The following is a 14,028-nucleotide window of genomic DNA, read 5'->3' on the forward strand; positions in this document are numbered from 1 at the left end:
TTATCACGGCACGGAAAGCAGCCTCCCGGGGACTAGACGCAGACTTTCAGGTAGGTAGTATGTTCTACGGCATCAAGTACCACGATGGTAATTCTTGCCATTTATGGCGTTTGTCTTACCAACGAGGCATGGCTGACAGGTTACTGTATCGGTCTACTTGCCCAACACCAGGCATATCAAACGACACATTAATACATGACCCAGATGGCGCTAGTTAAGCCACAACGGAGTCCTGCATATTGGGTCGCACACATCCTGCGGGCTACTACCCAAGGCGATGCGAGGATATCCAGGGGTAGCTTCAGATTCGGGGATAGGGCAAGTCGGGTTGGGCAAACAACATGAAGACAGCCTTAACCAGGATGCAGAGAAGAGATCAGGCATAAAATTCAACGTCATATCCACGGTAGGCCGCATACAACCGGTATTGGAGGTTTATTACCATCTCAGGGGGATTCTACATGCTCTATACGAGTACCAAAATACCTACATAAACACGTATTCTCCCAAAGACTTACATTTCCGAGCTAGACCACATCCGACTTCTTGCATGATTCTACGTCAAGACCCATGTTTCGAGGTCGGTACCTGATTTTCATTGACTCCAGTCTCCCCTCAAGAAGATCCTTTGTATATGTAAGTTAAAGTCTTGTGTCAAACACCATGAATTGACTACAACTTCTATATCATTGGATAAATAAACTCCTAAGGATGACCAAATTTTTCTAGGTAAATCATGGTCCTCTAATGGCTTGCCGGCCAATTCGGACTTCCATCTTGCGCTACCACTTATTTCTATGGGCATTTACGCTCGGCTTTCAAGTGTCAAATTCATAGAATATTCAAAGCCAGGAAATTAGATATCTCATGTAGGTAAGAAGTGACCTATACTTGGTTCAACTAACATACCTCTAGGGGTCAATACATCGTAACGCCGACGAATGGTGTGATGATTAGTCATGCTTCCTTCCCCTCATGACACACGAAGGGCGCAGTCGCAGTCCTGGTTTGGCTTGGAATAAATAGAGACATTCAAGACACTATGTTTCCTAGAGGGCAGCCCCGAACCTTCATCTAATACAAGTACTAGTCATCGTTGAATATAGGAGTGGTTTTAGAAAAGAACCCTGGTGAATTCACAGCTCGAAATGCCCTCAGCAGTAGTTCCAAAGGCCTTGGAGCCCGGTGCAACTATAGCATTCATCTCTCCATCAGCCCGACTCAATGCGCTATGCCGAGCCTACATGTCACGGGCGACCGCCGTGCTCGAGGGTCAAGGATACAACGTCCGGGAATTCTTCAACGAAGACGCGGGCATCCAATCATCCATCAGCAACCGCCTATCCGAGCTGCGGGCCGCGTTCTCAGACCCGTCCATCTCCGCCATCATATGCACCATCGGCGGCCCGAGTTTCACCGAGCTGCTCCCCGCCCTAATCGCCGACACGGAGCTGCACTCCGCCATCCGCGCCAACCCGAAGATCGTCGTCGGCTACTCCGACATCACCGGCTTACACTGGTTCCTGCACGCGCTTACGGGGCTCCGCACCTTCTACGGACCGGGCGCCATACCGGAGCTCGGCGAGCCCAACTCGGTCGACGACGAAGCCGCGCCGCTCTCGTTTTGCGTTAGGAATCTGTTCCGCGCCATCGCGACGAGCCGCGAACCGATCGGCGAGCTTGCGCGGTCAGCCACGTACGCGCCTAAGCTTGCAGCGGTCTTCGAAACTAGTCCGGATTTGGTGCGATCGCCGGAGCTTGCGTCTACGCCCGGATGGATATGGATCCGGTCGGGCAAAGGCCAAGGACGGCTTTTTGGCGGTTGTCTGACTGTGATGGCGCGGCTCGCTGGGATACGGGGTATCGTGCCCGATTGGCGGGGCAGGATCGTGTTTTTCGAGACGGCGATAGGCGAGGACGAGGTCTCGGGGAATCCGATCTACCGTGTACAAGCGGGGATCGCGGATCTCATAGCGCAGGGCGTGTTTGATGACGCGGCGGGGCTGGTGGTCGGGCGGCCGTTCGGGTACGATTCTAAGGAGATGAGGGAGGAGTATATTGGTGTGATCAAGGGGCTCCTGTGCGAGGGACCTCTGGCGGAGAAGAAGTTCCCGATTCTTTTTAATGTGGATATTGGGCATACGACGCCGATGCTTACTTTGCCGTTCGACACGTTGGCTGAGCTTGATTCGGAGAGGGATCGGTTTGCTATTCTGGAACCTGCGGTTTTGTAGATCGTCGGTGTTTAGGGATAGCTTGATTTCTGTGCGTCTCAGACCCTTCAGGAGTCTGTCAAGAAGTGTAGTTAGCATATACGCCTGCTACATCAAGGCTCGTGTAATTATCTCGCGTACTTACCCCTTGATTTATCGAAAGACACCTAAGTTATCAGAGGCATAATTTATCATGTAGCCCTTATTACGGGATGAGCTCGTCAAGTATAGCAATGACACTCTGATACAACCCCCTAGCCTCTAAGCATCCATGACTCGACGCCGCCCATCATACAACATGATTAACTAGGAGGTAGGTATCAATCACCCAGCCGAAATCCCCCCTGCATAAGAGGTAGGCATTGAACAAGGACTCGCAACCTACTTCATCACCCCTTTTCAGCTCCATCATGAACACATTTCTCTATCCCGTTGTGTAGGTATCAAACGCCATACACTCCTCCCTAAAACCCCCCAACTCTCCCTTCCCGATCCCGCGCTCTAAACCCCCTCCCCATCCCCCGTACCAGTCTTCACACGGGAACTCCCAGCCTCCGGCGGCCCCGTCCCATCATCCATACAATACCAATCCCCACGACACCAGCATCCCCGCGCACAAGCCTCGCACAACTCCGCACTCGGCGGGTCCGCGGTCCACGTGTGACTTACATCGACGAATTCGCAGGCGGAGCTCTCGCGCCGGCAGTACAGACACCGCGCGCACTCGGCGCTGTCGAGCAGGGCGGTATCGCAGCCCTGGTTGCAGAACCAGCCGCAGGATGTGCAGTGGGGACCTTGGATGCAGGTGGTGGGTTGTGCGAGGATTTGGGGGAGGAAGAGGAGGATCGTGGTGAGAGTTGGAAGGTGCATTATGGTGACGCTGGCTGGTTATAGTGATGTAGACGGTTTTGCCATTATTTAGGACTTCGAAGTGATGGATGCGTCTTGGTTGCTTATCAATGTCCTTGTAGGAACATTTACTTCTCTAATTGTACCAATTGTCCCAAGCCATTGCTTTTAACTGGACTAAATATTCCTTTTATATGTAGGAATATATAGTGTCGTAAAATATTATCAGCGTGTCCCAGACTGATCTTCATCCGCGATGTCACTCCCCGTACATACACCGTCGTATCGTTAATTTGGCCCGCATAGCCGACAGGCATCGCTTTGACAATCCCCATTCCTTCGATGAGCTTAAATTGATTCAGAAAAAGACGTGCCATATTACTTCTCCGAATATGCGTTGCTTCGCGCCCCTGAATAACTTGTGGGAATATTCGAGGTTTAAATCGAACCGATGGGCTGGTTGCTTTTACAACGTCACGCAGCGTCGCCTGGGTTAGATGATGCAAGTGTAGATGTCGGATAATTAATCTAGTCTCGAGATCTCTTCAAGGCTAAATAAATTCCTTTGTCGCTCGAGATTGACAAAAGGACCTCAGCGATGATCGCTATGAGATTTACGTCATGGGGGATCGGTATCGACAGGGGCTTTATTATAGCTTCCTACCCTCCATGTAGGATGATATTAAGTGAATAAACTGAAAATCAAATATAGTATTGTGTTCCATGAGACAACTCCAAGACGATTCTCCTCGTCACCAAGCTTCCCATTTCTGTCCTCCGATCGCGACAAGGCGGTTGAACAATTCATCCCTCATCGGTAGCGCCGTCACGCGCCAAACATTACCAGTTCTATCCGTAATTTCTAATCCGTCAGCCACTTCCCTGCCCATTGACCAGCCCACGATGATCTTGGCCTTCCACCCGTAACCGCCAACCTTCTTAATTTCGGCAATATCACCGATAGCTACGGTCCATAGAGGATGTAAATCCTCGCGTTCTTCAGATCCAATCTTCTCGATTGTATGATTCGTACTAAATGATACGGCAGGTATCGTGGACTTGGTCGTGATGTAGACGTGACCCTTTTGGCCCTTATATCGGCCCTTGAAGTCGAGCGGACCAGTGAGATGGTTGACGTCCGACCGAGGCACGGCGCCCAGGCGATTCTTGGCGTGGTGAGATCCGGCTTTCGCTCGAGCGTGATCGGTGCCAATTGCTGTCTTTACGGCGCCTTTGGTTGTCCCCTTGAAGAAGCTGATTATCCTATTCCCGTGCTTTCCATGCTTGGAGCTTTTGGCGGCGTCTATATCTGGTCCCCCAGTCTGATGTGCGACTTGCGGATCATGTTCTATGGCCTCACGCAGTTCTTCGTCGGTGGCATTTAGTGGTGGTTCGGCGCCAGTCGCTTTTAATTCGGCATCGGTAATTTCGATGGGTCTCTCGGGAGGCGGTGCGCCGGCAGAAGGCGGGGGAGGTAAAGGCGCTTTATTAGCTTCCCCTATGCGAAGTAGAGTAAGGGTCAACTGCGCGTTAGTCGGTACACCTTTGAGGATTGTGTTGCGCAGTTCCATGAGTTTCTGCCAATGAGGAAATCTGCGGTTGAGCCACTTCAATCCGCGACTGATAATGGGATCCCCGAAGAAACCAAACCCTACCCCGAAAGTCATCCCCTTGATGAACATGTACGATGTCACGAAAAGGGAAATGAGGAAGAGCGGAACGACCAAGATCGCAAGCCTCAACCGGTAGACGTCCTTGGGAAATGGCGGCGTAGGCGACAGAGCATTTACGAAGCGTTCCCAAGTATCCGATACGTCGGCGATGCCATGCATGATAGGTCGCATCTTCGTCCACATCGCGGTCTCAACGGGAACCTTGGTTTTATCCTGACTCGGTCCAGTTTTGCCTCCTGCTGCGACATCCTTGGCTTCAGCAGCTGTCATAGCTAAGTCGGTAGGGTCAGGTACGGCATCGTCAGGAGACCCCGTCTCAGATGAAGGCGCAGCTTGAGGATGCTTTCCGGCAGCACTCGTGACGACGATAGAGGCGAAACCGTTGACGAAGCTACTAGCTTCCTGTTCGACAGCCTCTCCTTTGAAGTTCTGCGGTGCCCCCGTTGAGCTGTCGGTACTACCTAGAACGCCAGCTTTGGGTTTCTGAACACCGCCAGATTTGCTATCTACCAACGCTAGGGGCGCGGGTGGGAATAGGACCTCCCTTGATCGCGGATAGACAATTAGAGTGATTAAAGTCAAGGTAAGAAGCGGGACGACCAAGTCAAATATCCAGGCAGCAAAATAAACCTGTCAGCCTGTAAGTATGACTCGAGATGAACATCATCAGGGAGCCTTACCGCGCAGAAACAAGAAGTGCATCGAGTTTCACGCCATGACCTTAATCGCGCTATGTGTTTAACAGCAGCAAGAAGTCCAACTACGACGGTCATATAGAAACGCTCGATATTCTCCCGCAGTTTGTCAGGGGAGAATTCCTCCTCATCGGCAATATTGAGGTCGAGATCTCCAGGTACCGCGGTAGGAACCTCTTTGACATGGTATATTTGCTGTGTTGGCGGATTTTATCAGTTCACCTGCCAATGATTGATCGATGAACGAGGCCGTACCTTATTGAACCTCCGGATGAGGAGCCACAGATCTTCATTCCCCAATCTCCCGACCAACGGGGCAGAGATCTTATCTTTCTTCTCATTCCATCCTAAATTTGCTACCTCTTCAACGTACTCCCGTTGAGCTATACCCTTCACTTCATGGCTATTCGTCGCTAAGTCATGAGAGAGTGTAGGTTCTTCGGCGAGGCTATTCGCGGTTTCGAACTTCTCCGGTTCGTTTACAGGTTGTGTTGTTGGTGGAATAGGAAGGATATCAGTCAGTTTAGTGTTGGTGATGTTTCCATCCGCATCCTGAATTCCCTGACTCTTCTCTTCATCCAGAGTCATTTTACCGATTGCGATTCATATGAATGGACGAGCTATATGTCCAGAATTAAATTTATGAATAGGTGACTCCTCCCAGTTAAATACATGAAATTAGAGCGGCTTGTGTAAGGAGCAAGGCCACTCCAAGACTCGTACTCGTGAATCTTCATGATTTTCTGTTCTAATCAAGGCGATGTTCAAAATCTTTCCAATTAACTAGGCCGATGACGTCGATGGTTCTACGAAGAACAAAGCCGGTTGGTGAAGATCTACGTAGTAGATGCCGGACCTCTTTAGCGCTACGCGAGAAGAGAAATTCCTTAACGCCGCGGCCAATAATCTGTCCTGGCTTCATTTAAGACCCTTCTCAGCCGCAGCTAAGATCGATCGATCCAAGACATGAGCAATGCTAGCAGAGCTACCAAACACTCGGGACGAGTCAATAAGCCGGGAGTTGACATCGATTTCTCCATCATTTATTCGGGCTGAATTGACTGAGTGGACTGGGCAGTTGTGTTTAAAAGGACGATTGCCGCCTCACAGTTTATTCTGTGGCACGTTCGGGTATGCAACCCCAATAAGCCCACCTAAAAACGGTACGTACATGCTCAATTACATAACTGTAACACAGACACTTTCTATCTATGACGACATACAAACATCACAATAGCGAATTCGGTATGTAAATAGAAGCAACGGTCGAGTATCAACCGAATTGCGATTGCATGGTCTTAAATACCTATCTAAACATTCGAGCTAGCTAGATAATTTAACATAGAATTTCAACTCAACAACACCTACTGCTTGTTCAAATCATCAGGATGTCGGAGCAGCTCGTGTTCCAGCTAAGCGGCACATGCAATAATTATCCCTGGGGAAAGAAAGGGAAACAGTCTCTAGCGGCACAACTATGCGCACAAACTCCCGGCATTGACTTTCATATCAACGACGATGAGTTCTATTCCGAGATGTGGTTTGGAGACTATCCAGACTTCCCCGCTCGCAAGTTAGAAACTGGCGAGTTGCTAAGCGAGGTCCTCAAGCGCGATCAAGAGCACCTCCTGGGGAACAAGGTCGTTGAGAAGTTCGGTAGTGAACTACCATACTTACCAAAGGTAAGATTCGCCGAAAATGAAGAGAGGAATTGTATCAGAGCTTGGGCTCACGACATGGCATAGATCCTGTCCATTGCAAAGGCCCTACCGTTACAGCTTCACCCAAACAAGGAGCTCGCCACTAAACTTCACGAGAAAGATCCAGAGAGCTTCACTGATCCAAATCACAAACCTGAGATTGCGGTGGCGTTGTCAAAATTTGAGGTATTCGCAGGATTCAAACCGCTAGATAAGATAGCGCCCCTATTCAAGCTAGAACCACTCCAGGAATTCAGTCCGGAGCAGCCAGATGAATGGACAGACGAGACTTTACGGGAAGTCACCAGGAATCTGCTCAAATCCGACCTCGAAACGGTTAAGAGGGTGCAAACGGAGCTGTCGAAGATTCCAAAGGATCAATTAGGCGAGGAGGCCTACATTCTTGATCTTCTCCCTCGTCTTCAAGGCCAATACGGGCCGGAGGACGCAGGTAGTCTAGTTGCACTTCTATGTATGAATTTCTTGGTTTTCGAGCCCGGAGACGCAGTATGGATTCCCGCAGACGGCATTCACGCATATTTGGCCGGCGACATAGTCGAGTGCATGGCCCGGAGCAACAATGTGCTTAACACCGGCTTCTGCCCGCCAGGCGATCGTAACAACGCCGACACGTTCGCGAACACGTTAACCTTCAAAGCTCATAGCAAAGACGACGTCTATCTCCCTAGCCAGAAGTCGGAGAAGAGTAAAAAGGGCAAGACAGTAGTCTACAGGCCACCAATGAGTGAATTCGACATGCTCAAGACCGATCTAGGCTCAGGAGAAGGCGAACAGCTTACCCCGAGCGAAGGACCAGGCGTAATGATCGTGACTTCGGGGTCTGGGGTGATGTATGCTGAAGGAAAATATCACCAGTTAAAAGAGGGTTTTATCTACTTCATTGCGCCAGGTGTCCCAATCGAGTGGGAGAGCCAGCAGGGGATGCAGGTCCATATGGCTGTCGTATAGAATATATTATGGCAGACGCTTATGTCGTCTGGGGTTACCTGGCGATGTCTTACATCAGGTACGAGTTGCCACATACCTTATATAATCCGACGAAAATAAACCACCTTGGTCCCACTACCGTCGTACGATGCATAGCGGTCGTGTTAAGCGACACCAATTATTTACCTTGATTGTAAACACAGCAATGGTATCCATCAAACAATAGGTACTTTTAAGGGAGTAATTATATATCTAGGTGTAAGTGGGCACTTGAATGATTACAATTACAATTACGAGCATTAACTTCCCATCTTCCAGGTCTCGCGTGACCTTCAGGGTCCTTAACTTCCAAGTTATAGATCTTGGCACTGCTCCTATTTGCCTCATTCGTTCCCACCACCATTGGCGGCAATCAAGCGACTGGATGCCACCAATAAAACCAAGAATAAAATGAATCCAAGACATAAATTTGGAGTAGGATGAAATCAGGACAGCTAGATACCTTGTTTAGGCAACTGACCCTGAATTCGCGGAGGCTGAACTCCCGGTAAATTGTCTTGCCAACTTCTGCCCCTCTCAGCTCAGCTCCTTCGAAGCTCTTTATACGAAAGCAAATGCGGAGTTTGGTAGGATAGGCACGGAAGAATTATAGATAAAAAAACAGACAATTGTTCCAGATGTAACGATCGTTAAACCGGGATCGCGAGCAACCGTAGCATCACGATGCGGGTCGTGATCTAGATCTGGAATCCAGGGGAATCGAACGTTTGGGTATGCATATCCACCGGCCCCGGTGGGTGGCTCTTACGATGTTATATAAGGCCATTAGCCGCGTTGTGTCGATCGATTTACCAGCACCGTTCCTCACATCGTAGGAAACTGGTCATCACAGAGCTGCAGCTCATTCTTCTTTGGCTACTTGTCCATTTCAGACGCATCTCTCTAAGCTGCCAATCATGGGTTTTCGAGGACTTTGGTGGCTATTGGCCGTAAGCGCCACAGCTGCGCCAACTGCTGCCCCTATCACGATTCACCTATGCGGTGACTCGACCATGGCAAAAGGCGGAGGGGGAGCGTCAGGTCAACCGACCGAGGGATGGGGCGAGTACCTCAAATACAGCTTCGGCTCCGACTACGTCGTCCACAACGCGGCCATCGGCGGAAGAAGCGCGAGGTCGTTTACCCGCGAAGGACGCTTCGACGCGGTCGCCGACGTGGTCCAGCCGGGCGATTGGGTCGTCATCGAATTTGGCCACAACGACGGCGGCAGCTTGAGTACTGATAACGGGCGGACGGACTGTCCCGGAGCCGAAGACGAGACTTGCCAGACCACGTATGACGGCGTCGCGGAGACGGTTCTGACGTATCCCGCGTACTACAAAAACGCGGCTAAGCTTTTCCTCGGAAAGGGGGCCAAGGTTATCTTGGACTCGCCAACTCCGAATAACATCTGTGAAACTGGTACATGCGTTGACGACGTTTCTCGATTCGACTATTATGCATGGTAAGTGCTTAGAACCTATACGAATTATAAGAAAACTTTTGCTGATGATTCTAAGGCACGCGGCCGCTGAGCTTGATAGCCCTGATGTCTATCATGTACCACACAAGGAATACGCGGTCCAAGTTATGCAGAACCTAGGCCCGGACACCGTCAACGCTAACTATCCTAACGACCACACGCATACTGGACCTTATATGGCCAACGTCATGGCTGGAGCTTTTGTGCTGGGATTGAAGTGCGGAACGACTGATCTTGGAAAGGCTGTTATAAACTCGACTGAGTCCCTGACTACATCTTACTATGGACCATGTATACCACAGAACAGCTCCATCCCTATTTAGGATGCTAGAAGTATCCATGTCCATCTCACCTATTTATATAAATACCTATCAATATAAAATCGTGAATTCCAAGCGCAAATATATCAGTTCCGAGGAAACAGTCAGCAACTATTCATTGCATGTATATACCTAGGTATGCAACCTACATAGTTAATTCCAAAGAGATAAGTCGTCCTAGGAACGGAGTCCCCCCCTTCTGACTCACCGTTTACATGAGGGAAAATTACCACAACCACACCATCAACTCAACTCCAACCCGTCAATCTCCCTCGCACTCCACTCCCACAGTCTCTTCGCCAACTCCATATCCTCCCCATCCCTCACCAAATCTCCCTCCTTCCCAACCGGCAAGTAAAACTGTCCGTAGCGCACCCACGTGTTCCGTCCGCGCCATCTCCGTCTTCAGCTCCTCGAACGCGATGCCCCCGCACGGATGCAGCGCGTACCCCAGACTCGTCAGCGCTACGACCCTTACATCCCCCCCATCCCCAGCCCCTGCCCCTTCTCCGGTTTTCTTCTCCTTTTCTGCCGCCGCAGTGCTTAACAGCACCGGAAGCAAAAGCTTAAGCAAAGTAAAATGCTCCATATGCGCCGTCCCGAACCGGACCTCGTACCCGTCCCCCGTCAACCCCGGCGCCGCCACCATGAGCCCCGCCGACGCGACCAGGACATCCAACCTATCGCTCTGCGCGCGGCCCGGGCGACGTAGTCCCGGGACCCGAAGTCGTAGCGGAGGAACGTGATTTTCACTGCGCCCGCGCCGTCGTCGGCGCTGGCTTGGTTCCGGCCTGTGAAGAAGAGGTGTGCGGGCTTTTGCTTGGCGAGTTGGAGGAGGGTTTCGCCGCCTAGGCCTGTGGTTCCTGGGGTGGTGTTGGCTTCTTATTTGTTTGTGGCTGAGGGATAAGGGGGACATACCACCTGTGATGAGGAACACCTTCCCCTCGAGATTGGGGATATCGGACTCAGGGTTGAAATCGGTCTTCATGATGTAATTTGCTGCGGATACCTTACTAATACTAAATCTTATTGTTGATCTTGAAAGTCATTCAAGTTTTGTTAAGTTGAATTGGGATATAGGAGGGTCTGTCTTGTCGATTCAAGAAGCTCTGATTGTGCCTCTGGATTGATTCATCTCGTCAAATCTAGAGATGATACAATGTCTTTATAGTCCATGGTGAGCCGCCAGAATACCATCTCCATCTCAATTACACCTCATAGAAATGACCATTTTGCAGTATATTCTGCCTACATCATCGTCGCGGTCGAATGATTCCTCCACGACAGGGTAGAATGCCAAGGCGTCTAGCTTCGGATAGCTACTTTTTGCCGTGGGCTGCGTTTGCAGTGACTTGACTGCCTCGAACACTGACATTTTTAGTCACAAAGATGGAATAATTGCAACAACTATTTTCGATGTGAGCTTTACTTGATTGATGCATCCATAGTCATATGACCAATGACTTCGCTGGGAACTCTTGTTAGGAAGTAGGGTTACTTGCCAAAATTGAGCCTTCAATTAAGTATTTATCCGTGTCCGCCAGGAATAGTGCTTTTTTCGGACTCATCGGGTGGTCTACTGTGGCTTGACGGGTATTGCAGAAGCCCGAAGGATTGGGCCCGTCCCCGCGGGCTGATTTTGTGCCGATGTACTCTAGTGCCCACGTTGTCGCCAATAAGCTCCGTTTCTAAATCTACAACATGGTCGATTCAAGGGCTGCCTAAATCTGTCTAAATAAAGATTGGTTTATCTCATGAAAAACTCATTGATGTCTCTTTGGATGCTTGAGTATTGGTCCTGACAAGAACAGAGGGCTCATGTACTGGGTATTCAAACTTGGCCGAGAAGCAGATGTATTAACTCCGGTTTCTCCTATGAAATACTGAGCTCTAGGACCTAGATCCGTTTCACACAATCTCAAAAGTCATATCCATGGCCGTATTCACATTTTATTGTATTAGCAGAATCCAATCGTCTAACCTAGCCAAGTCTATCTCTACCGCCCGCTAAGCCTCTTTTCCAAAAATCGAAAAGGGATGTAGAGAACCGCCGTCACGGCAAACGCCATCTCAAATCCAATGTCGCCAGACTTCTTAGCAATTGGGCCCTCGAACCACACTTGCGACATGCTAGGGATAACCAACGCGAAGCTAAGCGCGCTCGCTGCCAGAGCGGCAACTCCCCACGGCAGCCGGGATGCCACGTTCCAACTGTCCTGGTCGTACGTATCGTACCGGCCACTTCTAAAGACGTTGTGTTCAATGATGAGCACCGCCACGAAGGCGGCAGACCAGTAGCCGATCAGCGAGACGAAATTCTCGAGGTTAGAGAAGAATGCTTCGGCCGCTTTGACGCTCACCGGTATGACGATAGCGGCGACCACGACCGAGAACATGTAGCGTGGTATCACGACTAGCTGTGGTATCAAGATTTGGAAGTTCAACGTGATCGAGTACATCGTCGCTGCGAAGTTTCCAAGTAAGGTTAAAGAAAGTACCACAACAACAAACTTGCCAAAGCCGCCGGCGCGCGACAGCATCGCAGCTAACACGCCGCCGACTTGTGTCGTGTCGTAGCCATCCTGCCACTCGGGGTTACTACTTATAGCCCCTGCAATCGCGGCACCCAGAATCATCAGCAATATCGACGGGATCACGAGGCCCGTAAAGCCATACAAGAACAATCTCAAACTTTTGATTCGGTCAGTTTCAAGTCAGAGGCGTATAGAGTAGGAGGACTCACGATGAGAACTTGGGGTTCAGGTATGTCGTGAAATCTGAAGCAAGGCACGCATATGGAATCATGTAGGATGCCATGATCATGCCAAAACTTAGGACACCACCTGCTGTAGCAGGCTCCGTTGGTGCCTGCTTTGTGAGACCCGAACCTCCGCATCCAGTAGCGATGATGATAGCTATCAAGGCCGGAATCCAGGCGAAGCGCTCGTACTGATGCAGCACATCGTATCCACAAAAGGAGATGAGCAGAGCTAGCACACCCATAATGACTATCCCTACTGCCGGGGTAAGAGAACCACCGGCGACGGCTGACAAGCATTGGCCTCCGATGACGCAGGTGACGACACAGAATCCTGTCAGGGTGGCCAGGTTTAAGATAACTGGTACGGAGACAAGGTATCTGCCAAAGGAGAAGCGAGCCTGGATCATCTGTCGCAGACCAGTCTTAGGACCCAAAGTACCAAGATAAGCTGGTATGGCGGCGGTTAAGAGGCAGAAGAATATGATGACCAGAGCACAATCCCTTAGACCCAGGCCATATCCCGGACCAAGCATACCGAATGTGATGCTAATCGCGGTATCAGTATAGTCATCTCCTGATGAATGAGATATCAGCGATCAACTTACGGTAGGAGGTTGATATTCATGCTGGCCCATATCCAAAAGTAACTAAAGTAGTTAGTAGCAGTGCGGTCTTCCAATGCCACCGGTAAGACTCCTCGCTCTTCGACCGGACTGGCCTCGACGAAATCGGATACGATGCGTCGAAAGGTTCCCATCAAAGCGCGGCCCTTCGGCTCAGAGACATCTGCTTGCCCAACTACCTTTTCGGTATTTTTCCTCGCTGCCGTCAACTCATTTCCACTTGTCTGATGGCCCTCCAACATCTTGATAATTCTCAGGTAGATTAGGCCAAAGATAGGCCTTTTCTAAGGACCCGTTTGACGGGGAGCCGACTCTTTAAGGCCGATAGCGCAGCGCAGCACTACAAGCACGATCCAACAACCGACGACAGACAACTATCGCAAGAGGCGAATTTAACTTTCACGAACAGTCGAACAGATCTTGGGACCGGGTCACAAAAATCTTATCCGAGGTACCTAAGTAGATGCGCGAAATTCTCTAGAAGGATCGATAAGTGGATGCCATCATGTGCAACTGCAAGTAATTCGATAGCCGCGGATCAAGCCTTCTAGAAGTCGGAAAGATGCAGGGGTTCTATCGGTTTTCTAGTGGAAGTTGCCGGGTCTACACCGGAGTGATGTAATCGCCACGAAAGGAAAAGTTTTCTTTCTTTAGATCAGTGAGATCTTAGACTCCGTACAGTGCGTGCCTGAATATCGCTACAAGGAATCATGATAATCCGCAC

The 14,028-nt window shown here is 50.1% G+C and overlaps 7 protein-coding genes across 7 annotated transcripts; 3 read left to right on the forward strand and 4 right to left on the reverse strand.

Moving 5' to 3' along the window:
- Positions 1 to 411: 411 nt before the first annotated feature.
- On the forward strand, positions 412 to 2,639 carry F4807DRAFT_434760 (peptidase). Its single transcript, XM_047998832.1, has 3 exons — positions 412 to 636; positions 730 to 869; positions 916 to 2,639. The coding sequence occupies exon 3, from the start codon at positions 1,149 to 1,151 to the stop codon at positions 2,232 to 2,234; it is 1,086 nt and encodes a 361-aa protein (XP_047852008.1). The 5' UTR covers positions 412 to 636; positions 730 to 869; positions 916 to 1,148; the 3' UTR covers positions 2,235 to 2,639.
- Positions 2,640 to 2,714: 75 nt separating this feature from the next.
- F4807DRAFT_462641 (uncharacterized protein) lies at positions 2,715 to 3,083 on the reverse strand (the record flags this gene model as incomplete). Its single annotated transcript, XM_048001860.1, has 1 exon — positions 2,715 to 3,083. The coding sequence occupies one exon, from the start codon at positions 3,081 to 3,083 to the stop codon at positions 2,715 to 2,717; it is 369 nt and encodes a 122-aa protein (XP_047852009.1).
- Positions 3,084 to 3,686: 603 nt separating this feature from the next.
- F4807DRAFT_179391 (uncharacterized protein) lies at positions 3,687 to 6,098 on the reverse strand. Its single transcript, XM_047993557.1, has 3 exons — positions 5,686 to 6,098; positions 5,416 to 5,625; positions 3,687 to 5,365 (listed from the first exon to the last, which is right to left on the reverse strand). Exons 1-3 carry the CDS (start codon positions 6,016 to 6,018, stop codon positions 3,815 to 3,817), a joined length of 2,094 nt encoding a protein of 697 aa, XP_047852010.1. The 5' UTR covers positions 6,019 to 6,098; the 3' UTR covers positions 3,687 to 3,814.
- A 320-nt stretch (positions 6,099 to 6,418) lies between these two features.
- F4807DRAFT_179397 (mannose-6-phosphate isomerase) lies at positions 6,419 to 8,245 on the forward strand. Its single transcript, XM_047993558.1, has 2 exons — positions 6,419 to 7,112; positions 7,176 to 8,245. Exons 1-2 carry the CDS (start codon positions 6,819 to 6,821, stop codon positions 8,097 to 8,099), a joined length of 1,218 nt encoding a protein of 405 aa, XP_047852011.1. The 5' UTR covers positions 6,419 to 6,818; the 3' UTR covers positions 8,100 to 8,245.
- A 789-nt stretch (positions 8,246 to 9,034) lies between these two features.
- F4807DRAFT_452851 (carbohydrate esterase family 12 protein) lies at positions 9,035 to 9,923 on the forward strand (the record flags this gene model as incomplete). The annotated part of the gene is made up of 2 exons (XM_048000380.1): positions 9,035 to 9,582; positions 9,638 to 9,923. The coding sequence occupies 2 exons, from the start codon at positions 9,035 to 9,037 to the stop codon at positions 9,921 to 9,923; spliced, it is 834 nt and encodes a 277-aa protein (XP_047852012.1).
- Positions 9,924 to 10,053: 130 nt separating this feature from the next.
- Positions 10,054 to 11,016, reverse strand: F4807DRAFT_179380 (uncharacterized protein). Its single transcript, XM_047993556.1, has one exon. It carries the CDS (start codon positions 10,906 to 10,908, stop codon positions 10,183 to 10,185), a length of 726 nt encoding a protein of 241 aa, XP_047852013.1. The 5' UTR covers positions 10,909 to 11,016; the 3' UTR covers positions 10,054 to 10,182.
- A 612-nt stretch (positions 11,017 to 11,628) lies between these two features.
- On the reverse strand, positions 11,629 to 13,926 carry F4807DRAFT_179426 (permease for cytosine/purines, uracil, thiamine, allantoin-domain-containing protein). Its single transcript, XM_047993559.1, has 3 exons — positions 13,287 to 13,926; positions 12,664 to 13,227; positions 11,629 to 12,611 (listed from the first exon to the last, which is right to left on the reverse strand). Exons 1-3 carry the CDS (start codon positions 13,544 to 13,546, stop codon positions 11,918 to 11,920), a joined length of 1,518 nt encoding a protein of 505 aa, XP_047852014.1. The 5' UTR covers positions 13,547 to 13,926; the 3' UTR covers positions 11,629 to 11,917.
- Between the last annotated feature and the right edge of the window lie 102 nt (positions 13,927 to 14,028).

Source organism: Annulohypoxylon truncatum (assembly GCF_022578515.1).
Source record: "Annulohypoxylon truncatum strain CBS 140777 unplaced genomic scaffold F4807scaffold_27, whole genome shotgun sequence".
NCBI classification, from domain to species: Eukaryota; Fungi; Ascomycota; class Sordariomycetes; order Xylariales; family Hypoxylaceae; genus Annulohypoxylon; species Annulohypoxylon truncatum.

Excerpts from the sequence above, each read along its gene's own strand:
- F4807DRAFT_434760 (XM_047998832.1), top strand. The coding sequence starts at position 1,149 with ATGCCCTCAGCAGTAGTTCCAAAGGCCTTGGAGCCCGGTGCAACTATA.
- F4807DRAFT_179391 (XM_047993557.1), bottom strand. The coding sequence starts at position 6,018 with ATGACTCTGGATGAAGAGAAGAGTCAGGGAATTCAGGATGCGGATGGA. Across the intron at positions 5,626-5,685 it reads TCATCCGGAGGTTCAATAAG|CAAATATACCATGTCAAAGA; the intron begins GTACGGCCTCGT and ends CCGCCAACACAG. Across the intron at positions 5,366-5,415 it reads GCACTTCTTGTTTCTGCGCG|GTTTATTTTGCTGCCTGGAT; the intron begins GTAAGGCTCCCT and ends ACAGGCTGACAG.
- F4807DRAFT_179397 (XM_047993558.1), top strand. The coding sequence starts at position 6,819 with ATGTCGGAGCAGCTCGTGTTCCAGCTAAGCGGCACATGCAATAATTAT. Across the intron at positions 7,113-7,175 it reads AACTACCATACTTACCAAAG|ATCCTGTCCATTGCAAAGGC; the intron begins GTAAGATTCGCC and ends GACATGGCATAG.
- F4807DRAFT_179380 (XM_047993556.1), bottom strand. The coding sequence starts at position 10,908 with ATGAAGACCGATTTCAACCCTGAGTCCGATATCCCCAATCTCGAGGGG.
- F4807DRAFT_179426 (XM_047993559.1), bottom strand. The coding sequence starts at position 13,546 with ATGTTGGAGGGCCATCAGACAAGTGGAAATGAGTTGACGGCAGCGAGG. Across the intron at positions 13,228-13,286 it reads ATGAATATCAACCTCCTACC|CATCACATTCGGTATGCTTG; the intron begins GTAAGTTGATCG and ends TACCGCGATTAG. Across the intron at positions 12,612-12,663 it reads CTGAACCCCAAGTTCTCATC|TTTGAGATTGTTCTTGTATG; the intron begins GTGAGTCCTCCT and ends CCGAATCAAAAG.